Source organism: Xiphias gladius, chromosome 22 (assembly GCF_016859285.1).
Source record: "Xiphias gladius isolate SHS-SW01 ecotype Sanya breed wild chromosome 22, ASM1685928v1, whole genome shotgun sequence".
NCBI classification, from domain to species: Eukaryota; Metazoa; Chordata; class Actinopteri; order Istiophoriformes; family Xiphiidae; genus Xiphias; species Xiphias gladius.
Window position 1 is genome coordinate 5,778,618 of NC_053421.1, and position 27,088 is coordinate 5,805,705.

General features: G+C 40.0%; 1 protein-coding gene across 5 annotated transcripts; it reads left to right on the forward strand.

Moving 5' to 3' along the window:
- The first annotated feature begins 213 nt into the window (after positions 1–213).
- LOC120783628 (NIPA-like protein 2) lies at positions 214–27,046 on the forward strand. 5 transcript variants are annotated; one of them, XM_040116723.1, is made up of 13 exons: positions 383–466; positions 11,069–11,130; positions 11,382–11,531; positions 11,629–11,697; positions 12,814–12,982; positions 18,778–18,837; positions 20,934–21,055; positions 22,966–23,062; positions 23,342–23,477; positions 23,762–23,850; positions 25,985–26,048; positions 26,142–26,239; positions 26,439–27,046. In XM_040116723.1, exons 5-13 carry the CDS (start codon positions 12,871–12,873, stop codon positions 26,543–26,545), a joined length of 885 nt encoding a protein of 294 aa, XP_039972657.1. In that variant the 5' UTR covers positions 383–466; positions 11,069–11,130; positions 11,382–11,531; positions 11,629–11,697; positions 12,814–12,870; the 3' UTR covers positions 26,546–27,046. The 5 variants fall into 5 exon arrangements, with proteins under 5 accessions (XP_039972653.1, XP_039972656.1, XP_039972657.1 ...); XM_040116720.1 differs by lacking the exon at positions 11,382–11,531; XM_040116721.1 differs by lacking the exons at positions 383–466; positions 11,382–11,531 and adding an exon at positions 8,845–8,907.
- Positions 27,047–27,088: the final 42 nt, after the last annotated feature.

Here is a 27,088-nt window from a genome sequence, read left to right on the forward strand (position 1 = left end):
CGGCTCTCGAAACAGAGTGACTATGTGTTAATGCAGCTAAATGAACAGCAAAATAACGGTCCATTGATATTTTAATCATGTAATTGTAATCCATGTCCCCGAACTAATAAACATACCATATAAGTATAGGCTACACAGTCTCCATGGTGTATTTACAACCTCGTTAATTGAAAGTAAAATTTCCCGACTGCATTTGAAGTAATCACAAACTCCTGATCCAGACTCCGCAACGTCGAGGAACTTTTCCCTGCGAGTTTCCGCTAAAGCAACGGGGACGTGGGATGCATGGGATGGGATGAGGGGCATAACAGCGGACAAAGATGTGGAGGGAGTGGGAGCTGTGATCTAGAAGAATATTATTCCCTGTCTGCATGATAAGGAAAACATGGCGAATTCAAGTTCTCCGCATGCGGCTCCTCAGATGACCTCGGCTCACCAGGCTGAGATCCTGGAAAATCCACTCCGGGTAGGTTTGTTCAAGTTTCAGATCAGGTCAGATGTGGGTTGGTTTTTTTGTTTTGTTTTTTTTTTTCATGCAAAAAGAGAAAGGACGGAACGAACAGGGTGTGAATTGAAACTGATATCTTAAGCACAGCGGGCTATAGTTAGTCAGGCTGTGGAAGATATGATATGCGTAATCTTGTTAGAACCATGGATGTTTGTGAAGGTAAACCACTTCAAAATTATTTGAACCGTACTGTGTATTTGATGAAACTTATCCCATAGAAGCGTTAGACAGTTATTTTAGATGTAAATTCATATCATAAGAGACCCATGAGTAACATTTCGCCCAAATGTTTAAGAATATAACACATCCTAACACATTAAACGGAAAACATGTCAGTATAGGCCCATTCAGGTGTTTCCCTGTTTACTCTATGAGTGATATAAATCATGTCGAACCTGTTTCAGCTGTTCAGCTTCAATGCAACACTGAGCTGACACTGCACATGTGGGGAAAGTCTCGATCTTTCTCCTGTAAAAAAAAAACAACAACTTTTAGGAACTTCCCTCCCCGAACTCCATTTGGAGCAGGAAGTTACACACTAGTGCCAAAGAGGAGATGAAGTTAGTCTCTAAAAACAACTGGGAAGTCAAAATATAGCCTCTAAAGCTTTTTGGGTAATGAGCACTCAGTGTGGATGAGGGAGCCAGACAGCACAGAGATCTATTGGTGGTGGCACCTGTCAGAACTATTTTCTAAAGCCATCATGGCTAATTCATTGTGTTGAAAGGCCTTTTATTTGTTTTATTCTTTAACTTTTAACTTTGTAAAGTCTAATCTGTGTGCATTAAGTTGAGTGTGCAGAGTGTGAGCAATTTTGTTGGCGTATCATAATGTAAAGTCTCTCCCTTTGGACTGTGTGTGTGTGTGTGTGTGTGTGTGTGTGTGTGTGTGTGTGTGTGTGTGTGTGTGTGTGTGTGCATGTTCACTAGTGTCCTGCTATGCGGGTGCCAGTCCTCTGCCCTCCTACTCTTATGCAGAGACAAATTCTCCTTATGTTCATCTTCCCCTTTCAGTGTGTTTCTCTCTTTCTGCCATCTTTCCTCTGTGTCATATTACCAGTGGGGGTTAGAGAGAGAGAGAGAGACAGAGAGTAACAGAAGAGCTATGAGAGGCGTGAGTAATGAGTAATGGCTCATGGGTGGGCTGTGAGAGAATAGATCTACTGTAAGAGTCCTGAACAACTGGTTAATGGTCCCAGCTCCCCCTCTGTCCAAAGGAAACATCTCAACATCCAGGGACAATAATGGTCTGTCTCACACTTTACTGCCTTCCAGAGTTGAAAATGTTTGCATTGGTTTGACAGCAAATGTGGCTGTTACAGCAGTACTCCATATTTTGAGAGCTTGTCCCATTGGTTGCCCATTACCATCAGATAACTGGTTCTGGTGATCCATGCACACAGTTTATCTTGTACTATGTTAGTAGGCAATGTATGTCACCCAAGATTCTTTTTGGCCTATGTATGCCGTTATTTGAGAGACGAAAGGAAATGAAGGGAGAGTCACATGGGGAGTGACATGCATCAAAGGTCCCTTGGCAGATCCAAACTGGGGAGGGTGCAGTTCCCGGTCAAGCCATAAACCCCTTGTCAACCCCGGCAAGTGATATTATCTTAAATCGTGACAAAATGAGCCAAATGAGAACCTCAAGAAACTCTCAAGCCAGTGATGGAAAAAGTATTAAGATCCTTTACTTAAGTAAACGTGCTAATTTGACAGTTTAAACATGCCTCATTACAAGTAGTCCTGCATTCAAATCTTAATCAAATAAAAATAAAGAAGTATTGTCAGCAAAATAAATTTAAAGCATCATGAGAAAAATATTGGTTCTGCAGAAAAAAACGGCACTGTGAGTGTTACATCATTATATACTGTATTATTTGATTGTTAATACTGAAGCATGAATGCATAAGTAGCATTTTCATTTTGTAGCAGGTCAAGCATTATATACATTTAGGTAGTGTAGTCCAGTTGTTCCAAACCATGGAGACAAGATGGATCTGAGAGGCTGTCAGATAATAAATGGGAAAGGAAAGAAGAAAAACAATGGTCTACACCATTTTTTGGCTTTTCTCTAATCTTTGCTGTTTTTTGTGAAATATTGGATAATTTGACCTCTTCGGACCTTGAACAATTTGTCTTAGTGGATCGGCTAAGAACTCATCTGAAACATGATAAGGGACCTAGGCCAGACACTGCTTTTTTGTACGTGCTTTATAATATATTAAGCTTATTATATGTTTTTTCATTTTTTAATCTTACTCTCAAAAATAATTAGCTTTTAAATAAATTTAGTGTACCGTATTTGTCTCTGAAATGTAGTGAGGCAGAAGGCACAAGCTATAAATATTGAGAGCCATTGGATTAATTTTTTAAAATGCATTGTATTTTTATAATATAATGAGATGTTTTTCAAGATTTTAATCTATCTTTCAAATAAACGTAATGGAGTAAAAGTACAACACTTCGTTCTGAAATGTAGTGAAATATAGGTTCACAGTAAAGTACAGCTATTTTAAAATCAAGTACAGTACTTGACTAAATGTATTTAGTTACTGTCCACCACTTACTAAAGCTCATTGGTACGGGATTTCAGTGTGGTATGTAGTTAAGCCTTAAACAGTTTTGTAGCACTGTTCATATTTGCTGTTTCCATAGGAGTGAAAGAGGTGGGTGATCGGAGACTGTACAGCTAAAAATAACTGTTTAGCAGAAATACTTCTGCAACAAACTTGGCCACAGTACTTTACTGAGTTCATATTTCATCTTCTTCCTGATAACTGAGTGGCCTGTGGAAGATTATGTCGGTCAGCCCAACACTTTGGTCCAGAGTAAGTAACTTCCACAGCTCCTGACCAGATTTTGGTGTAAGTAACTGTGGCTACTCATGGTGCCCAGAGGACGAAAGCAAATATCTTTAGTGACCCCTTTGATCGCACTCATAGTGCCATCGTCAGGCCAAGATGTATAACATGTATACAAGATACAGTATATGAAAATGTACTGGGCATTTGGCCATATAATTTGCTAAGTACTGACAGTATACTGTGAAAAACCGTACATTAAACATTGCAAACTTTTCTTGGTAGTAGGTCTTGGCCTTGATGGTGGTCCTGGCTTTGCCTCAGTCATCATGTAGTTTGAGGTAAAACATTAGCCTTGAAATCTACTGTGATCACATAGATGATTTTTTTCTGAATGTTGTCATTGCTGAGATTTACTGGCACTTGACATTATTTCATGTAGCTTAACATAAAAATAAAGGTTGGGATGTCACCACAAATAGTCCTCATATTTTGTGTTTGTCTGTCCGTCCTTGTCTCTCTGTCTTTCTCCTCCATCTTCGTCTCAGAGCTGACACTCTTCATACCCATGCTTACCCACCACCCCTGAGCAGAAACTGAAGGGCTTCATCCAGAGATCAGCCCATCCCAGGGAGGGACAGATCCCCATTGTCAGTGGACACAAAGGGCCACGCTGTCTGTCTTTCTGTCTGTTGGTCAGTGTCCTAGTGAGGAGGAGGAGGAGGATCAGCGCTGTCAGTCTCCCCGTCAGCTCTCAGGCCCATTCAGCTTTTACCTCGGCTCTAATTTAAATTGATTCCGGCAGCAGATTTAGACTTGCCGTTCGTAGCAGGCGAAGATGATTTGCAGATGGGCTGAAGTTTTGTTTTTTTCTGATCCGGTGATTAGTTTGCTTTGTGCAAGTACATGCTTATGGAAAATTACTTGTCAGGAGAGTTACAGTTACAGTAAGAATATAGATTGGTTTCAGGTAAAACATGGCTCATACAAATGTACGGTAGTAACATGTGTGTGAACATGATCGTTTGTGTGTCTTCAGGGTTTGATGCTCAGTGCAGTCCTATAATACACTGAACATTTTAATGGGTACATGCCTTTTGTAAAGTACCTTGAGGGTGAAAAATATCCCGTGAGAAATTACTGGAAACTCAAAGTGACTTAATATCTGACATTTATGTAAAAGAATTTACTAAATACACTGACTGCAATTTAATTTAAAAAATGCAGGACTACAGCAATTCCAACACAAAACAGTAAAAGTAGAAAAACTGTCGTGAACAGAATTTTGACACCTTTGACTGTGCCTTGATGATGAATGTGCTCATGCAGTGCACAGAGTTTGTGCTCGCTTTTGTGTTTGTTGACACTGATATTCAAACTTTCCCAACTGCTGCAGTTGGACTTGATTTTTTTTTGTCACCATGACTTTTAAGTGCTGATTAAAAGAACACAAGGATCTTTATTTGATCTGTTGCCTAGTTTCCTCACAATCAGTATCAGCGTCAGGTAAAAGAATCCAATTGCCTTCTCAGATTCCAACAGTAATTTAGCTATTTCTTAAGGTTCTGGCAGCAGCATTCAAAACTAACCATGCTATTCAGAGTCTGTATCATTGTGTCCTGTGTTGTTTGCCAGTTAAGCTGTCAGTTCTTTGGTGTTAGTTGTTCTCTGGTGACATTTTGTTCAACTAAATCCCTCCTTTATAACAGATTAATTATGTTTTGAAAAAGCTGAAAGAAAGCTGGACTTTAATCAGCTTTCCTATGTGGCTGGCCTGGAACAACCCCACAATTAAAGAAGACTACATCAAATGGAAAAGAAAAGTCCACCCTAAAGCAACTGGATAACCGGCCAAATCTAGATGTAGTGGTGGAAGAAGTACATAGATCTTTTACTTAAGTAGGTTTAGCAATACTGCAATTTGAAAATACTCAGTTACATAGATAAGTGCAGAACAAAAACATGAGGGCAACAATGGCTCATCACTTAAAACAGACAGATACACAGGTACAGTTCATTACACAGTGATTAACTTAAGTGCGGTTACCCATATTGATCAGAAATAAAGGAGAAAAAATAAGAATGTTTTCAAAAGGCATAATCAGTTTCTATTTCCTGAGCGTAACAATCCTGTTTCACGTATTCAATATTTCTCAGTCTTGTCTTTCTGTAGTCCAAGGGTGTAAGTCATGTTTTCATGGAGCGTAGATAGTCGACTGTGTCTATGAAAAAGTCCACAGTAGGGGGGTTTGTCTGAAGCCGGCATTTGATAGAAATCTTTTTTTTTTTTTTGACTTGCAGCCATAACGATCATCGGGAGATATATTTCTCTTTTACACAAACCTTTATACAAAATACACACATAAAAACATAAATACTAAAACCCAAATCATTGATATTGAACGTCCAGACTGGTTATATGGCGCATACCAACATTTTTGGCATCGCACTAGTGCTGATCCACACTTCCTCCAGCAGGAGTACTGGTTCGCAGTTAATTCCTGACTAGACAAAACTCTACAGAAGGAGGTAATGCTACGTGTGGTCAGGGGCCTTTATCTGTGATCATGCATACTGGTATAAAGTGTCAATCAAGCTGGCCAGCTTGCCGGCTTCACTTCTCTATGGCGCCGGGACCGTTAATCACTCCTAGCCATACTGTAACTGAGAACCTGACCGTGTTCATTCTGTGACTGGAATATGTCTTTCACCCTGCCAGGACAAGTCGTTACTGTATATTGAAGTTTAATAGCGTAAAAATGTTTCGTAATGTAAAATATCAGTGGTGAAATCAAAAGTAGTAAACACCCCAGTACAGTGCAACATTAGGAACCTTGCGTTGTGAAGTCTCTTGCTTTCCTTGGGTAAAGTGCGTCATGTTTGCTAAGTAAGCAGACAAGCCAAAGGCACTCCCAGCGTACCGCCGTTGCCTGCCATGACTGCTTTGTTTGCTCTTCCTGTGACAGGAAAACTCCCTCTCTCACTCTCTCTTTATGTCCCTCTCTCTCCTCTGCTTCCTTTCTCTCACTCTCTCTTGTGCGGATTTGGGCAGAGCATTAGGATCCTGCTGTCTCGGTGAGGTTCTTGATTCCCACTGTGACCCCCCGTACTGATAAATGCATGCGCTCTCTCTTTTCACCAACACCGAGACAACAAACACACAGACAAAAGGAGAATAATTGAGTGTAATTCGGGCGGATTTCACTTGCTGGCAAGTTTATTCTGACACGAATGAATCCAATAAAAGGTGAGACGAATCCCTCCTCGCACTTCAAATTGCTACAGATCCTTTGCGAAGTCTGTGGAATAAACTATCCTCGGGCTGTACATCCACTACCTTATACTCTTAATACACTGTTCCTCTGTCTCTCTCTCTCTCGCACACACACAAAAGCACACAGACACCTCGCTCTGCCCCCTAGCCCCTGTCACTATTAGCCATCAGCCTTCTCGTAGGCTCAGTAACAGCAAAGCAGCGGGCCACTTACACTCTGTCCTGTGAAGCTTGACAAGGTTATTGATCTTGGTTTAGTGAACAGACCACAGCTGGCCTGAAGGATGACAGCGTCTGTCTGATCATGAATTACCGCAGAGCTGTAGTCATCTTTTATACAGTCGGCCCACCGCACTCTCTCTCCGTCTGTCTGCTTCAGCGCTTGAGGATGGAGTCCATCTTTGCACACCCACACACAGAAACACGCACTTTTTACCTTGATATAATATCAGTCCCTACGGAATCTCATCATCAAGCTGCCCATCTGCCCCCCACCCCCAAATCCTGCTTACCTCTGATACACTGCAATCATCACATACAGTGTATAGACAAACACACACACACTGGAGTCAAAATCCTGTTTACCTCTGGTGTGGTGTCACCCCCGCTGCCAGTGTGTTACAGGTCAGTGGACTAATCAGACTGTGTGTCAAGGTGAATGTGGAGAAAAGGGTGAAGAGAAGATAGAGGTAGACTGTGAGATAGAGGAGGTGACTGGACTCTATGTGGTGATTTTGAATTTAAAATTACCCATAAATCCGCTTGGCTTAAATTCTTTATCAGGCTGGTGAGGAGATGATGAGTTATGTTATGCAGCAAAGAGTGGTGGATTTACTTTAAAGTGGGCTGTTGGATGGAATTATGTTGTGTGGTGATCAGATAAGTCAAAACTAATTGAAAATGGGCTGTATGTTTAAGGAAAGAAGCAGCTAAGTCTTTTTGTCACTCTTTCATTTCTACTGTGTGCTCAGAAGCAAGGAAGAGAACTTCTTTCTCTCTTTCTCTCTCTCTTTTCTTTTGGTGCACTTCAGATCCTGTGGCAGTTGATTTGGATGTGTTACATCCATTACTGTATCGCCAAGCATTCAGCCTCAGGCCACAGCGATAGCAATAGCGAATTCCTATTAGGATATGAAATGTAGACGAGAAATTTAAGCTTTTTTCAGTTTTGACTGATCAGCGCTATCAGTTTCGATTTTTGTCAGTTGCAGGTGAATTATTCTGTTGGTCTCATCAATGTGATTGTATGACATGTTTTATCAGTGAAGAATGAATGCAAATTGTACCCTAATTAGACTCCAAAATAACCACAGCCACCCACCTAGGGTTTTATTTAAAGTTGTATTAATCACACATTATTTTATGTTTTTGTTTCATTTAGATTTTTTGTGGTTGCACTATTTTCAGTCACACCAATGGTGTGAGTCTAGGAATACCAATGTCGGTTGGTTAGTCCCCCAGTTCCAGACTGAAATATCTCGGCAACTATTGAATGGATTTGTACGAAATTTTGTACAAACATTTATGCCCCCCTTATGATCAACTATAACAACTTTGATGATCCCTGACTTTTCCTCTAGCGCCATCATCAGGTCAAAGTTACAATTTGTTTTTGTTTGGTTTATGACCAAATACCTGCAAAACTAATGCAGGTTCCATCAGCCTCAGCTGTACTTTGTGTTTAGCCAATGTCTAATTGTCTAAAGTAACACGGGGAACATGGTAAACACTATACCTTGCTTAATATCAGCATGTTAGTATGGTCATTGTGAGCATGTTAGCATGCTGACATTATTATTTAGCTCAAAAGACCACTGTGCCTAAGTACAGCATTCACAGAGCAGCTACTGTAGACTCTCAGTCATGTTATGTATTGTGTCTTTATTGTTAAATGTCTTTTAGCCACTGAATCCTTTAGTCTAACATGGGGGGGGGCAACAATGTAACCTTGACCTTGAAGAATGATTGAAAATCAGACCTTTATTGAGCCCAAAAATGAAATATGTAACATTATCACATCATAGTAAATTTATGCACAGTATTGGTCAACACACTATTGGGTTACCCCACCCAACCCCCTTTGTTTCACCTAGTGCTGGACTGTAGGAGACACACCATTTTATGTTTTTATAACATTTTTATTGTTTATATTTGCACTATTTTTGGGGGAAAATAGATTTATGTAGGGAATTGATGTTGTATTGCTATAAGCTGATGTTAATTTGCATATACGTCACATGCAGGCAGTGAAGGACAGCAGCCCTGGGAATTTGGAGAACTTGGGGAAGTGCAAATGTTGATTTATTTGATCCAGAGCTGTCAGTGAGTATACAGCATTTTCAGAAAGTATTCAGATCCCTTCACTTTTTGCAAAGTTTACTGTGTTGTAGATTTGATTCTGAATCGATAAAATTGCCATTTTTGCCAATCAGTCCATACTTAATAACTCATAATGACAAAGTGAAAACATGATTTTAGAAATTTTTGCAAATGTATTTAACATCAAAAAATTGAAATCTCTCATTTCAAAAAAAGTATTCAGAATTTTGATTCAGTACTTTGTAGAAGCCCCTTTGGCAGCAGTTACAGTTTCTAGTCTTCTTGGGTAAGTCTCTACAAGCATGGCATACCTCGTCCCAGTCTCAGGTTGCCTGCACTGTGCAGCAGGTTTTCTTCAAGCACCTCTCTGTATTTGGCTGCATTCATCCTTCCCTCAATTCCGACCAGTCTCCCTGTCCCTGCTGCTGAGACGTGTTAAAACACACCTGTGGATGAGACTTTGTTATACTGCTCGTCTCATAAATAGAAAGGTTATTAAACTTTGTTCTGTGGTAGTGTCTGGAGCTCCTCTGTACACTTCAAAGTAGTTTCTGAGACTGACAGAAAGAGCAGTGGGTTATGGCTATTTTTCTTGTCCAGAGTATTGTCTTTGGTTTTTGCTTAATGACTGTAAAGCTATAATGACAGCTCTACCCCTTCAGTGCAGAGAGTAGATGTTGATGATTACTGATAATGTTCAATAATGTGCTCTGACAGAGTGATCGAGACCTCTGAATTGTGTGATAGTGATCAGCTGTTGTGTTTGGAGACTAGAGGAATTAATTTACACTCCATTTGATCTGGTATCAGTTGACCACATTGCTGTGCTCTCATTGTCAACAATATTAGATGGATATTATTGAGACTAACCTACTGCCTGCCTTTCCCCACAAACCGGACCACTGAACCTGAACATTGACTCTCTCTACCCTCTGAGTTTTTAATCTATTGTTGCTGTATCCTCTGTTCCATCTTTCTTTTGAAACTCTTACAATGATGTACTCCCTCATGCTAATCTTCAAGCTCCCTCCCCTTTCATGCTTCTCCTCTTGTTCTTTTGTTTTACCTCCCATCACTCTAAAAACCCCCCTTTTTTTCTCTCCACCCTCCATCTCTTTTATAATGCTCTTTCAAGGGATAAACACTTGAGTGTGCTTGGCTGATGTTATTTCTTTTTCAGTGATTGAGTTTCTTTCTTTAGATTTTCATCATTCACATTCCACCCCCACTTTACACTTTCATTTCTTTGTAAACTTTGTCTGCCCACGGCCACCTGTATGCTATGATCTAAAATAAATTTCCTCTCGACAATAATTTTCCAAACATATGGGGGAGAGCAGCCCTGCATATTCTTAAAACAATTAAAGCTAATGTGTCCTGTTTCTCCTTCCATCAATAATACACCAAGTATTTATTCCTGCTAAGAGCTGGCTACAAAAAGATGTCCATATGATCTCTTCCTGGCATTAGAAGGACTCCATTATGTTGTGGAAGTGTTCAAAAATGGGATTATAACAGCATACAAAGCATTTTTTTTGGGGGGGGGGATCCTTTGTCAAGAGCTTTACATACTTTTTAGCCACACTAGCGGCGTAGCTTTAGGAACAGCAGTGTCGGTTAGTCGGTCCACCACTTTGATCCAGACTGAAATGTCTTAACAGCTATTGGAGGGATTGTCATGATTTGCACAGACATTCATGGTCTCCGGAGTATGAAGCCCTACTGACTTTGATGATCTCTTAATTTTCCATGTTGCATCTTCATCAAACAATAAATTGTCCAACACTTTGGTTTATGGCTAAATACCTGCAAAACTGATGACATTACCATCAGCCTCACTTGGACTTACTGAAATGTTGGCATGTTAACACACTAAACCAAGATGGTGATCATGGTAAACATTTTATCTGCCAACCATCCTTATCTTAGTGTTGTCATTGTCAGCATGTTAGCATGCTGATGTTAGCTTTTAGCTGTGCCTTCGTACAGCCTTACAGATCCGTTAGCGTGGCTGTAGAGTCTTAGTCTTTCTATAATTTGCTGGTGAGACATTTGAGTAAGTTCCACATTACCATCTTCTACCAACAATGCAGGCTACCTTGCCCCAGTTCCATTACCAAATCCTTGCATATATGTCATGACCAGGGTGTTTGTGTGTTTAAAGGTGTGACCCAACCCGCATCCAGAACTTTGTGAGGTGTCGTATATCATGGGAGAGTTAAGATGGTGAGGGAGTTTTTGTTTGCATATGTGCGTTAAATGTCTTTGTTTGTTGCAATTTACTGCATGTGAGTGTGTGAAAATTGAGAATTTGATAGTGCCTTATGTATATTATAAACCCTAGAAGTTTCTGTTCCACAGGAGCACACACACACACACACACACACACACACAAATAAATCCCTATTCCCAACCCTTACCTTAACCCTAACCTAAACCTGATTCTAACCTGGACCCTCAAAAAGCAGTCTCTACAGGTCCCCACGGTGACACAAGTCCCGGGTTAGTGTGGATTCAGGTCCCCACCATGATATAAGAACAAGTACACTATAGTGCCCCTGAACAGAGCACCAATGGAACAATGCTCTCTGTGGTTGTCATGGAAGTGACAAATATGACAGCTGGAGGTAAGACTTGCAGGGAGTATTATGGGGTGTTTATAAATGTTGTGTGACAAGTAGAGCATCACCTAATCTTCTTACTGTTTACTGTTTGTTTCTACAGACCTATCTCCTGGGAATCATCATCTCTATATGTGGGAATGTCCTCATCAGCATTTCACTCAACATACAGGTATGAAGCGCAGGAATCCAGCTGTACAGCAGACGCTCAGCACGAAGGCACTTAACACCTGTAATGAATCCTTTTTCTATTCTCTGAGTATTGCTAGACTGTTTTCCTCCTGACGGTTTGCTCTCTTTTTAGCAAACTCTATATGTGCTCATCAGGACTGTAGTTAATGTACACTTAGGCACTGACTGTGTGATCTGCTGACATAGTCACAGCAGGCATTGCGTAGCAGACATCAGAAAAAGCTGTGCATTTTATTCTAATAAAGCATATTTCAATTAAAACAAATAGAACTGAATGTTTAAACATCAGAAATATATTTACACAATGATTAGCAATAAATTTGTCCTTTATATATTCAAGCAACAATTTCTTGCACTTTATGTCTGGACCTATGTATAATACTGATTATGGTCTAATAGTGTATATGATGCACTCCTGATGCCATATCAGCACAATTTCAAGTGAAGCATTAGCAATCGTTTTGAGCTACATGTTGTTAAATGATTAATCCAAGTCATTTAATATACTACGCAGTTCGTTAACCACAAGCATACACTCTCTAGCATTAACCAGACTCAGAGGCTTTAGAGACTGTGGTCTAAAAACATTTCCTGTGTAAAGTGATTTTTTTTTCTGTTCGTACTGCACGATTCAGTGATTCACCAAAATACCTAAATAATGTCTGTAGCTAAATTACACACTGCTTAGAAAATGCAAAAGCAGGTGCAGTAACTGGGGCTTTTGTGGCAGTTGCATGCAGGGTGTGAAGGAAAAAACTGAGAGAGCAAGACAGCTTCAACTAAATGTGAAACAAGACTAGGTCAAAACCTTGTACAGCTTCCAACGTCATTGCTTTACTTAATTGGTGTCACACCTCATCTGAGATGAAATGCTAATCAGCACAGAGCATTATGGTGTGTTTAAAATTGTGCAACAGCTACTGTAATGCTGTATTATCTTTTAAATTGCATAATTCTCAAGCTTTCTGTATCTGTCTGTATAAGTTATTAATATCTGTGTGGCGTATGTTTAAGTTTTTCTTGTGCAGCTCTCCAGTAATTGGATCCACTTAATCTGTGTGATGCCTCGGGCTCCCGTTCCCTCTCTCCCTGACAGAAATATGCCCATGTCCGTCAGTCTCAGCGTGGCTCCAAACCCTACTACACCTCCCGGATGTGGTGGTGCGGTGTGGTTCTCATGGGCATTGGGGAACTGGGGAACTTTGCTGCCTATGGCTTTGCCCCAGCATCGCTCATAGCCCCGCTGGGCTGTGTGTCTGTCATAGGTAAGTGCTACCCTTTTTTTTTCTCATACATTATCCATGCATTAAGGACGGATGATGAAAGGTTGTTTCCTCAGGGAATAATACGCAGTGTTGCCACGTGAAGTCTGCTCTCTTTCTTCTGATCCTGTCAATAAATAGGCCTCTTGATGTGTTTACTTTATGTACTGAAAAGCTGATAGGTTTTACTTTTGAGTGTGATATCTGAAAAACTCTCTCAAATGCTATACGGTATAAATACTACACATTTCTAAAATTTTCAAACAAAGTCTCATAGGTTTTTATAGATATGGTTACTCCTAAAGGGAACAGAGGCATTGTTGCAGTTTGAAGCTTTTGGATTCACTTTAAAATTATCATCAGGAAAACATGGACGTGTCCAGCACGTGTCCATCTCCAGGTTTTCCACTAAATGGTAGATGGGTCAATATTTTAGGCCAGCAGTTAGTCTTAGTGTAACTGGAAGATTTTCTGAATACAGTTCTTTTCTATAATCTTTATTAGGAATCAGTTCCATATCGGTGCCATAAAAATACATACCAATACTTGTATCTACAGGATAAAGTTAGAACAAATCCTAAAAAGATGTCTGTCAAAAATTTGTTAGGATCTAACCGGTTATGTTTATAACAATATGGAATTGCAAAAAGACTTCATATTTCATATCCAATGAAGACCCTTTGGCTGGGGTATTCAGAAGTTCTGTTGTATTTCATGAGAAATGCCCTGACTATGTCCTGGTAATGGCAAAACAGACAATAAATTCTGTTTAATTTCCAGCTAAAGTGAACATAAGTGAATCAAGTGAAACATCTAACTGGTATTAAAAACCGTCCCATTGAATTTGGGTGTTTTTTAATTGATTCTGAATAGAACTTGAGAGTCAACAAATGTTATTGTTTACTTTCAAGGCTTTACACAACCAGGCTCTTAAGTATATCAAGGATCTACTAACCCCCTATGAGCCCGGGCGCCATCTTAGATCAGCTGATAGTGGACTTCCGGTTGTTCCCAGAGCCTGATTAGTGACGAAGAGCTATTGTGCTTTTGGCCCCAAAACTCCGGAATGATTTACCCGCTGAGATTAGAGATTAAAGATTTCAAATCGCTTCTTAAAACATTCTTTGGTTAGAGAAACCTTTCATTTCTATGTGAATTTTAATTTATTTCCCTGAATTTATATGTTTGAATGTTGTTTTATTGTTGTTTCATCCGTATTGAAAGCACTTTCTAGCTTTGTTAAGAAAAGTGCTATATAAATAAAGTTTATTATATTATTATCATTATTATTGTTATTATTATTACTTGTGTTAATCTTGTGTCATCCAGTTAAATATGGTTACCAGATTTACCAAAGACATATTTTGTTTTATCTGAATAATTTTTAGAGTCCTGAAAATGCAAAACTATTCAGTAATTTAAAAGCAACAATTCAAGGAACCATCCAAAGAAATAATGTTAAATAATGTAATAAGTGTTAAATAATGTTATAAATGTTAATCATTTTATGGCCCCTTTAGAAATAATTGACCAAAATAAATATTGGTCCTCCTTGGACAGGAACTGAAATTGTTTACATCATAAAGTTGGGAACATGTTGACATGTGTTCAGGTTCTATTTCTGTGATATCATCAGCCTAAGTGACCTTGTATTGATTAGCTGCTTTCCGCTGACACCTCTGCCTGCTCCTGGTTTTAGTAAAACTGGAAGCTTGTCACTGGAAGAATGTTTCTGTCCTTTTTGGTGTAACTCTACTCTCACATGTTTTGAATATCAGTGCATCTTTTGGTTTATAGATATGGACGAAACACAATTTAAAAGCACCCTCTTCAAATAACAGGACATGTAAATGAACCACATTAATGAAGTTCTGTATCTAGTAGTGCTATTTTCCATCCTGTGTACCACAACTACACATCTACCTGCCCTGTCGAGGCTGACGGGTCTTCATCCTATTCAGTGGAGTCTCTCACGTCTAAAGAAGCATGCTTTACAAAAGAGATTTCCAACTGTTTCTTTGAGAATAAATTCAACAAATCTGACACCAGACAAAGACCTTATGATCACAGCAGGTCACTGTAGGTGTATGCTGTATTTTTGTCTTTCCTACCAATTCCTGGTTTATATCCAGCACTTGGACCCAAAAGAAGATTATGTACATTTCTACTCATCAGATTTTATAGTTGATTCAGGAAGTCCAATTACTCCCTTGACATTATAAATACAACAGCTCCTGGAATGACCATTTTTACAGCCCACAGTGTGAATTAACGCTGTCATGAACTGAGCAGGATTCATTAGACAATCAAAACAAAGCCTGACTGGTTGCTGCAGCTGGCAGCTGCTCAGCGCAAACACTCTAAACACAGGTTAAATATTGAACAGGTTCGCTTTTTACCCCCCGCCACCCATCACTTACTGCGCTAGAGGTGGTGGTGAGTCATGGATATTAATGACAGTTATTACCCCAACACTTCAACCGATTTTCCTATAGTCACGTCGCTTTAAGTGGATGAATGGTTTGAATAAAGCACTAACTAAAACCACAAATCTTGTTAAGAAGGCTTCACCTCTTGCTCATTGTGGTTTTTACATGTTGTTGTACTTGTTCCAGTAAAATGCTTTTATCACAGTAACAGGACTTCAGCACTATGTTCTATTGAAAGCAGTAACCTCGCAATGCTAATTCAGTGTGTCTAAAGCTGACATTATCATGACTCTCTTAAAAGCCACAGGTATTAACAATTACTGTACTCATTTCCATTTTACCATCATTATTATCCTTATAAAAACAACTGACTGCCAGACACTTGTGTTGAAATGGAGTATGCATGAATAATATGCAGGTCAAATGTGTGTTGAGGGAGACTCTTGAAGTATTAATGAACCCAGAGATGAAGCGGTGAGAGGAAGGGAAAGGAAGGTAAGGGAGAGGAATACGTCTGCAGCCAAGACACAGTCTGTCGTCCTCAGAGCTAATAGAAAGAGTGGAGGGGAAAATGTGCAGGTTGCTGTCTGTCACTGTGATTGCACCTCTCACCTCATGCTGGCTCACACTGTACACAAATGAGAAAACACCCATACACACACACATGCATGCAGAACTGTGGTGGCGTGTAAAAGACACCCAGGTCTAACACATACCCCTCCGGCGGTGCTGTTGTGCCTGTTTTCCAGGAGCTGTGTGAAGGCTCATCAGGTGGGGTTGGATGCTGAGAAGGCAAGAGGGTGGGGTGAGAGGAAGGAGTGGAGAGGAGAGGGGAAAAAGGATATGTCACACTGGCACTCCGACACTCCACGGAGAGCAATTACATCTGTCTCTATTAGGAATGACAGCATCATCCCAGATGCTGTTGTATGGAGCAGAGCATCAGCTCTCCCCATTAGATACTATGTCATGACATGCAAAAGACGAGGGAGGCTGGCATGGTGAGAAAAAAAAAAACGAAACCACATTCACACACTGCATCAGCATCACCCGCAGATGTCAGAACTGTGGCACTCTGCCATTGACAAAGATGTGTTGTATAGCACAGTGGGAAGCTGTCAGTTTTAGCCAATTCCATTAGATGTTTGGTTTTAATTGAGATAGATAAATTGGCAAATCGTGAGAAAAGATGTTACGCCATGGATGTTATGGTCGTATTTCACAAAGTTTGGTCGTGTCATTTAGACTAAAAACCACTGTACATCATCTATATTACAGCATTCATCTATTGTTCAAATGTTTTCTAAAGTCGGTACATTGTGTCATTTGTGACATTGTGAACATATGCATCGTGGCAGCAGTTCTTTGTTTTGAGTTTCTCTGGGAGATAACAGCCAGACTTCCCATGCTTTCATCTGTTCATGTCTGTTCATGTGGTGAACGAATGTTTGACATGGTGTGTTTTCCCACAGTGAGGTTCCCATTACTAAACAACTGAAAAGGAGCACGCTGGGAGGGCAGTGCTAATCTGATGCACGCACACACACACACACACACACATCCATAAATACACAGGGGCAGTGACAGAACTGTACACCTCAGAGGTTCCCGTTGCCACATTTCTCATTTTATCAAGCCGTGTGAACATCACTTTGTATGGAGTTGCTATGGTTACTTGATAGATCCAGCTGGACCCAGAGAAAAAGATGGAGTCCTAGATGTGTATGCAAACATGCTCCAGTATGAAATGTTTAACACACTGTGTCGGCATCAGGTTGTATATTGTTATAGCCATTGAGCATAATTGTTTATAGTAAAGCTTTTCATGGCTTGGCTTTATTAGCTGTACAGTCAGTGTTTAACATCCTGAGAAACTGTCTGTCATGCCACCTCACCACAGTAATCCCATGCGTGACACGCTGTGTGTCTCTGACATATGGAGCTGTTTATGCTCTGTAGCTGATCTCCTTCTGACGCCGGCAGAGCCTCCACACAAACTCAAACTGCCTGCCTGTCTGTCTTCTCAGTATTTTCCTGAAGGCTCTCTACTCGGTTAGCCTGTCTCTGTCTGAGTGCCATCATCTGCACACCTGTCCCTCTGTCTTGCCTGCTGGCAGTGGCTCGCTGCAGTTGAGTCCAAAAGCTCCACAAACGCGCCGCAAACACAGCTGCCCCAGCTGGCTCTGCTGAAATAATCGCGGGAATGTATAACACAATAGCTCCAAAAATTATTTTTGCTAATCAGGATTGTTGTTAAGTGTTGAGGACCTCCAACAAGGCAGCCTCAGTGTGTTACGTAAACTGCCCTCCTATCGGTTACAGGCTGCTGTCACTTACATATCTTTTTGCCTCCCTGTTTGTCTCCCCACTGCTTGTTTGTCTTATAGTGTGTTTTTCTGTCTCAGGCCGTTAGTGCACGTGTGTGGCCATCCGTCGGTTTATTGGCCTGTTTATCAGCATGTCTGCGTGTCTGCATGCATATCTGCCTGTGTCGCTCTCTGTCTCTGTGTCAGCCAAATGCTGTATTTTTATTCACCTCTCGGTTCAGCGCATATCCCAGGGAAACATTAAGAAGACTAATCTGACGCTTAGCTCATGTGAAGCTGATTGCTTTTCAGAGTCACAGTTTTTGACATTGATATTGATGAATATTAATGATTGATAAAAAATGTGGCGTGGAATAACATTCTTCTGTAATTTAATGCCGGTGTTATAAAGTCCTAATGAGTTCCATTCATCTAAGCACACTGACAGATTTTATTAGGCTGATCAATATAAACCTGTCAAGCATTGTGTGTGTATCAAATGTACAAGTCTCTATTTATGTGGACATAATTTAAACAGTATGTGCATTTATAGTATCACTGTGTGCACATTTGAATGACTAAGTGCTCTAGGTTATGTGTAACTGCATATAATTTGTGTTTACATGCAATATATATAGGAAATTACAGTGGTATTCTCACATTGCTTTGTAAAATCGGATTACTCCTCATCCAATTACAGTGTACATGTATACAGCCAGCACTGTAGTCTGTTTGCAACACTATTGATGTAATTGTTTTTGTCAAGTCAGTATTCAGCCAAGTATCAGAATTTGCTTGGGATTAAACTGACTTTTGCATCAAAAGATAAATCAATCCAAAGTATGAGGTATGTTTTTATCATCAGAAGATGAGCATTGACTGACAAACAGTGAACAAGCTGCTTTCACTACAACTCGAAATATTTTATGTCTAGACTGTGTCAAATGTACCTTTTTTTTATAAAAATATATACAGTGTTGAGATTGGAGTTCAGATTATATTCTGATAGACTGCAGGTTTTGATTGGTGGTTAAATTAACGGGACTATGTTTTCACTTCCCAGCCAGTGCTGTCATATCTGTGGTTTTCCTCAAGGAGACAGTCCGGGCCTCTGACATTGTTGGTAAGCAAACACTGAGTCGGGATCATAGCACTTGAGGACATAACGTGTCCTCTCAGACTGCTGCTTTGACTTGAGAAGTAACATCTTCAGTTTAGATATACCAAACTGACTTCACAGATGGTTTCCTGTGACAAAAGAAACATATTCCAGTTTGGATGAAGATCAGATCCAAATATTTTATTTTCTAGTTAAAAATCCTAATTTCAGTGTATCTGACATTAGAAAGAAAAGGCACAGTCTATTCAACCGGCCTATCTCATTATATTGTTTTATGAAAAGCTAGTGTTCGGCATAACAATTTATAGAGTCTGCTGCTAAATGGCATGATTGTGATGGTTGCTACAATGATAATAATTACAAGTGCTAGACTGGAAAGTCATATCAGCACCACACAGCTCTGCATATTGTTGCTTTCCTGGATAAATCATGAAATTATTGACACCCTTGAATTTCACAGATATAACTCAGAATATCTTCGGGAATAAGTGCAAATAAACCAATGTTGTATAAGCAGAATATTTTAATAAAATGAACAAGATTACTGAACAAAGGAAAAAAAAGAAAAAGAAAAAGGAACTTGCACAAAAGTGAAGTGATAAAACAAAATGTATCCCAGACACAGTTATTTGGACCGTTCTATAATACTTGGTTGCAGAATCTTTGGCAGCAACAAAAGCCTCTTAATGTTTCTAGTAGGCATTTAGAAGCTTCTAGCACTCTTCCACTGCTATGTGTTCAAGCTCTTAAGTTTGCAGGAGTCCTTTTTGCATTGGCAGATTTCAGCTCCCTGCAAAGGTTTTCAATGGGATTTAGGTCAGGACTCATTACTGGCCAGTTTAAAACAGACCATCTTATTCTTTTTCAAACATGTTTTTGTGCTGTTGGATGTGTGCTTTGGGTCGTTGTCCTGCTGAAAGACCCAAGACCTTCACCTCAAACCTAGCTTTCCAACACTGGGTAACACATTTCACTCTAAATTGCCTTGTTAATCTTCTGATTTCATCATTCCTTTGATACATTCAGTGCCTCCATTACCAGAGGCAACAAAGCAGCTCCACAGTATGATAGAACCTCCACCATGTTTTACTGTAGGAGGGTTCTCTTTTCCTTATGGGCTTCATTTCGTCACCTATATACAAACTGAAGCACTGCATTCCCAAAGAGCTCTGCTTTGGTTTCATCTGTCCATAGACCATTATCCCAGAAAGACTGTGGCTTATCAATGAAAGTTTTTGCAAACCCCAGTCTTGCCTCTTTGTGCCTCTCTTTCAATAGAGGTTTCCTCCTTGGCCTTCACCCATGGAGCCCTACTTGGTTTAGTGTGCGGTGTATGGTAAGGGCTGAAAAAACCATTCCAGTTTGTTCCAAGTCAGCCTGAAGCTCTTTAGATGTCTTGTGTGTCTTGTGTTTTTCCACAATCCACATCAACCTTTGCAGACTTCTCCGATTTAGTTTCTTCTTAGATCCACGTCCTGGAAGCATCTTAACAGTTTTATGACTGTGAAACTTCTTGACAACATTATGAACTGTTGAAACAGGGATTTGAAGATCTTTGGCCAGTGCCTTGTGACCTTTGGAATTGTAATGTTTTTTGATAATAGCATTTCTGATGCTCTCAGACAGCTCTTGACTTAACCATTGTGAAAAATATACTGGAAACAATCAGCCCCTTTTTATGCAGTAAAACCATCATTCATTGGTTCATCCAGGTCATGTCATCAGAGAAAATAGGCACAGGTGAGTCTCTGTGAGTCTTTGTATTTTATTTTGTCTGAGGACCTAATTTAAATTCATCAAAGGATGCCAATAATTGTGTTGAACATACATTTTATGTCTGTTTTTTTTATTTCAATATATGAAAGCTGTTCAGTAACTTTGGACATTTTATTCAATATTTTAATTATGCAAAATTGGTTAATTTGCATTTATTTCTGAAGATTGCTAAATACTGTATAAAATTCAGGGGTGCAGGAAATATCAACCAGGACGGTACACGGTAGAAACAGGATGGTCACTTTTACCAGCACCAATAGTTGCAATGTAAGGTGAACTAGAGGGAAACAATCTCACCACTCTCTGCTCTCTGTCTTCCATAGGTGGCAGCCTTGCAATAACAGGAACGTATCTCCTGGTGACCTTTGCCCCCCACACTTCCACACACATCACAGCCCATCTGGTCCAGTACTATGCCATCAGCTGGCACTTCCTGCTTTACCTTGTATGTAATTCTATAAAACCCTTCTGCCTGAGTTCAGTAATACTGTGTATAGTATGTGTAAGCATGCTCTTGTTTTCTTGGAGCTACTGTTTCTAAGTCCAAATGGGTTACTGTATATTATGCTTTCAGTCACACACCACTGAAATGCCCTCAAACATATCACTGCAGCTCCAGTCATGCCGTTGGTCATACTATCCCAGCCTTCAACTTCCCTGTGGAGAGGAGCAAGAGAAGGACTACTCTTAAGGGTTAATTAAAGTATAAAAATATTATGAATCCTTAGTAAAAGAGTTGAGGTACAGTTGAAGAATAACATGAAGTCAGAGAATGATGTAATAAATCATTGCACCCATGAAAGATCGCCGGTATAGCTTGGTGTTGTAGCTCTTATGGATGAGCTCGGTTCTCTGTCTGTTAAAACTAAGACTGTCTATGTTTTTGTACTCAGTATTAAAAAAAAAAAACTGCCCGCACCTCATGGTCTGCAAGTGCATTAACACTCACCCATGTGCTCTCCTACTCCCAATTTTACCTCAGGCAGGGATGGCGTAAACATAACTGTTACCATAGTGACTGATCTGGAACAAAGTACAGAACTGACACAAAGTGCTTTTCTCAAAACCTACACATAACAAAAATGTTAATGTTAGCCCCAAATGTGAACACTATTCTTTGTCGAAAACCCACCTTAGATGTTTCTGAGGGAAAATTTCTGCAGTAGAAGGTCATACCCTGCTTCTTTTCAATTGATGCCAGGACTCCCATGATAGCAGCAGATTGAGACAGGGAGCTCCTTGTTTTCCACCTTTCAGGGTAAACTTCTCTGGTAGAAATAGAGTGCTTTGTGTAATTCAAGAGTGGGTAGTAGAGAAAAAGCCCTATTTTGTACTGGAAAGTGTGACAGCTGTGATCTGTAATTCATGAAAACCACTAGTAGACGTCTTGAATGCCACTGAGAATCTGTAGCCTACTGCATGTCTGACATGCAATAGGCATTTACTTTTATATACATCGTGTGTACAAAATCACACCTGAAAAGAAATCATCCTATGAAGTGTATAATGATGATGTCGAGAGTCTCAGTCTCTCTGCCACAAACTAAACACTAGAATATTGTCACACCACATCTCTTTCCAAATCCTGAAGATTCCCTTTACTGTTTTTTGACCGACCGATTATCTGCACGTAATCCATCAAACCAGGCAGAGATGAACTAGCAGCTCATCAGGCGTGCTAGCCAGTGGTGTAAACAGTGTGTCCGGGGAAGCAGTGCCGTCATTATACAGGGCACAGTATTTCTCTCAATCACAATTCACATCCCACTCCTGAATCTAGTCTTATTTGCTGAACCGATGCAAACACACTCAAGGGACAAAAAAAGCATCTATCTCATGAAAAACTAAAGAAAAATGTTCAAGAAGATATTCAGAAAATACAAATGGATGCATAGACGGACGGCGGTTTTCAAATTGAAATAGCCTTGCTGCCTCTGGATGTAGTGATTGATGGTGTGCAAAAGGTTAAGCTGTTTTCCACTTGAGTCAAGGCATTGTGAATACTCATCAGCCTGCAGAGGAACACCCTCCATCAAGTATGGCATTAACTGTAGGTGGTGATTAATCAGAGGAAAGTGAAATATCCATCACTGTCTTCTCATTATTTCCAGAGGTCATAGTATTATCAAATGATTTCATGTGGAAGGACTCAGACTATTAAACAGTTTTGGAGTCATTCACGGTGTTTACAGTGTTAAATGGTATATTTACCACGAATGGCTTCATTTCTAAAAAGCCTGATTAAATCTTGAATTGAGCCCTCTGTGCAGCATTTTATAAAAAAAAGTTTGAGGAAATGGAGTCTGCATTAATGATTTGCGTAACCCCTCTCCTTCTCTCACACTCTCTCAACAGTTTATAGAGGTCGTCGTCTTTTGCATCCTGCTCTATCTGTACAAGAGGAGGAATGCGAAGCACATTGTCATTGTGATGTTGCTGGTGGCCCTGCTCGGTATGAACAAGTGAAAGCTGCCTGTTTGAAGGCAGAGGCTACGTATTAAACCATTTTAGGTAGTCAGAGGTTGCTTTGTTGCCTGGCTACGAAAAAATAGACCCGTGCTCTGTTTTTAATTTCTGTAAAGCACTGAGTAGAGCGGGATGGAAGAAAATAATTCACTACAACTCACTGAGACAATTAACCACCTCAGCGTGAACCAGTGGGGAAGTTCTTCATTGCTACAAGTTTTACAAGTCAGTGCTGATGGGATTTGTTGCTCCTGTGTGTCTGCAGCCTCTCTGACAGTCATCTCTGTCAAAGCTGTGTCAGGGATGATCACAGAGTCGATAAAAGGCCAGCTGCAGCTCATCTACCCCATCTTCTACGTAATGCTTGTCGTCATGGTTGCCTCGTGCGCCTTCCAGATCAAGTTAGTCATGGTTTTCTCTCTATATTTCTGTGTACCTTCTTTTTGTCTCTTTCAGGCTCTTTTTCATTGCTGAAATCCCTTAAGTTCGCAACGAGCTCGATGCAATGTTGGCTTTCCAGTGCCTGAACAAATTGAAGAAAATAATATATTGGACATGGTGACATTGTACCTGAAGCGCACCTAAAGTATTATGATGGATGAATAGGCTGCTACTTAGTGTCTCTGTACCCAAGGTCATTTTCGTCACTGCGCCTCTCCAATCTTGTTTTCTTCTCTCTCCACAGATTTCTCAATCAGGCAATGAAAATGTTTGATGCCACAGAGGTGGTTCCTATTAACTTTGTGTTTTTCACCGCAAGTGCCATTGTTGCAGGTTTGTCAGCCATTAATCTGTCACTTTGTTTCTTTTTCTTTTTTAAGCTTTTGGTATTGTGTTTCCTGTTTAAAGGATAAGACAAGCGATACTCTATATTGTTCTCGCTGACAACAAATCCCACAAAAAGACCAGAACCAACAATGAATTGATCCAGTTCTGGTATTTCCTGCATAGCCTGATATAGCTTACTCTTGTCCAAAAATGATTGAGCCACACCGTTGCACTGGGTGACATGTTCCTTTGAACTGTAGTTTATTTGGAGTCAGACTCTCATCATTGTCCCCAACAGCCATGCTAGCAGCTCTGTGAAGTTGTACGTAGGCACAGCAGTGCTAGCATGCTCTCACTGACAATGCTAACATGCTGATGTTTAGCAGGTATAATGTTTACCATGCTCACTATCTTCGTTTAGCGTCTTAACATGCTAACATTTGCTAATTAGTACTAAACACAAAGTACGGCTGAGGCTGATGGGAATGTCATTAGTTTTGCAGGGGTGTGGTCATAAACCAAAGTAGGCCTATCGAGAAATTATTATGTTATTGTTAAGATACCTAGCCTTGACCCAAGTGGTCCAACAGATCGACTTTGTCACACTGCTAGTGTGGCTAAAAATATTTCTTGAGAGAATTATGGTAATTTGGTTCTAACTACAGAATTACTAATTACTCTACGAATGGAAGACAGCATCCAGTTGGCACACTTAATTCTCTCCGATTAGTTGCTATTTTGACGAGGGGCAATCCTATTCCCGCTATAAATTGTCTCAAATTACCTTGTTCTTTCCTCAAAACTTCTCGGAAATGATTACAGAATTATTCTGAAATTACAGACCTGTAAAACAAAGATTTAACATCTTTAATAGGAACCAGTGGGCTGCCTTTGTGTGCCATGAGAGCCACACAGAGGGTATGGAAGTCAATAATTACGAAGGGCTGGACTAACACATTGTTGGTTTTGGTTGGTTTTAGCAATAAGAAAAACATACAATAACCTAAGACTTATCCTTTAAGAACTGTATGTATGCTCTAAAACTCACTGCAGTAGCTGAAATCAATTCATGACACAACACAGTGGACCATAATATACAGTCAAGATGATGATTCACTCCTATATATGTGAACCACTTAGGAGTCCTTGTTCTGCATAGGCCCCACAGTATTTACAGCATGTGTATCCTGCCAGGTCAGGTCTTTATTGTCTTGTCATTAATAGCGTTCTTTGTTCAATCCGAAAAAAATCAAAGCATATTGTCTTGAAAGGAAGATACACCTAGAACACTTCATTATAATATAAAACCACTTTTGACAGTGGACCTCACATTACTAAATCCATTTTCTTCTTTGTTATTCTTCTTATGGATACATTGCCCAACCGCTGCTGACATGACGTCATTTCAAGCTATTTGCCGTCCTCCTTCAGTGGAGTGTAATAGGAGAAAATGTTCCAGCAGCTCAAAACATCAACTGTAAACATCAGCGTTTGGTGTCAGTCTCTCAGAACAAAAGAACAACAGCTTCTTTCCACCATTTTGCACTGATGTCCCATAATCATACAGGGAGACATCTGTCGCAGAGGAGGTAAAGCCACATGGTGTGTGCTGCTTTGGGTTACTCACCTTTTGTGAAAATCTCCTGCTCTGGTATTGCTCTCAGTATTACTATTGCTCTCTCTGCCTATACATGTAACCCACAACTGACTGCATTGAGCAACAAATTGCTGATGTATTCTGTCTATAAGAAGGCAGTATAGGAAACATCTGGGGGTGGACTTGAGATCAGTTTTGGTCCACATTGAAGAAAATTATTAATATTTTGGCCCTAACCTGGTGGTGTTCACAGCAGTAGACTTGTGGACAGTGAACTGAGCACACGCAAAGTGAAGATACAGTCTTTAGCCTACTGAAACGGTCATTGAGAGGAAAAGGTTTCGTATTGGAAACAGTAAGGGGTGACCCTGAACATTTTCTATGTTGCTACTCGTCTGTAAGAACTACACCCTTCACTTAAAAAAAAAGTCTGTCATTTGTAGAATGTGGATAATTTTCAGGGCTACATTTCACAAACAAAGCACTAGAGATACTCCTACATATTCTGTGAATTACATTATAATGGTCTTTTTCTTTTTGCAGGGATAGTATTTTACCAGGAATTTGAAGGCTTGGCTCTACTGAATATTTTTATGTTCCTGTTTGGGTAAGTATTCAAGAGCACACCAGCCATTGCATCTGACTGACATGTGATATTTCCTGTAAGATGGTGTCATTCCTCCCTGATCCTCTTTTCCAGTTGTTTTCTGTCTTTCCTTGGGGTTTTCCTGATAGCCCGAAACAGGCCAAAGATAAAGCAACAAGATCGCAATTTTATCGCAATGGACAGAATCCCCGGTAACCTTTTGATCAATTTTTAATCTTCTCTTCACAACAAAGTATGTAACGTGCTGACTTATTTATATTGATGGTGCATTTCTTAGCCTGCAGTGACAATATGAATCTGCCAACAGTGACCCTGGATTTATCTGACTGCTAATATCTGCAGCCCTGGCAGCAGGGTCCATCTAATGAGCTGTGCTGTCTGTGTTCACAGGGAGAAGGCACATAGACAAAGTGCAGCCTGAGGCAAAGACTCCAACATACGGATCGCTGGCAGCCAAACTTATGTGCAACAGAGCTGGGCAAACTGACGATTCATAGGACCAGCTCCATCTGTTGGGACTGTAATTTTGGTATATATTAATTGTCTGCATTCCTCTTCCTGGGTACTTCAATAGTACCTCTATTTATAGAAATAAATGGTGGGCAGCAATTTAAACCAGTGCCAGCCAAGCGCCAGTATTGGTGGCCATATTGGTGGTAAATTTTATGCCAAAAATGGCGAGTACCCCCTTTCAAAAGAGCTCTATTTATCCTAGAGAATTTTCTGGTTCTCTTGTCTTAACGGTATTTCCAGTAGAGTAATCAGTAATACCTGAGATGAAAGGCTGACTCTAAATGAGTTAAAACTCCTCTGGATCAAAGAGCAACGTCAGATGCCTTATTAGCAGCAACTTTTAATTTAAAAAAAAAAAAAAAAAAAAAAGGCGTCTAGGAGGCCACTGTGACAAGATATCTTAGAGTAAAACATGAATTATGTTATTCAACTGAATAAATTGCTCTGTGTGTGAACACTTGTCAATAAACAAAGGCAAAATCTGATATTTCAGTAGTCTGAAGATTCCTTGTCATATAGCTAAATAA

Bases quoted from the DNA above. Each gene is read 5' to 3' on its own strand.
- LOC120783628 (XM_040116719.1), top strand. From the start codon at position 386: ATGGCGAATTCAAGTTCTCCGCATGCGGCTCCTCAGATGACCTCGGCT. The intron at 467-11,628 runs GTAGGTTTGTTC...TTGTTTCTACAG, and splicing joins TCCTGGAAAATCCACTCCGG to ACCTATCTCCTGGGAATCAT. The intron at 23,478-23,761 runs GTTAGTCATGGT...CTCTCTCCACAG, and splicing joins TCGTGCGCCTTCCAGATCAA to ATTTCTCAATCAGGCAATGA.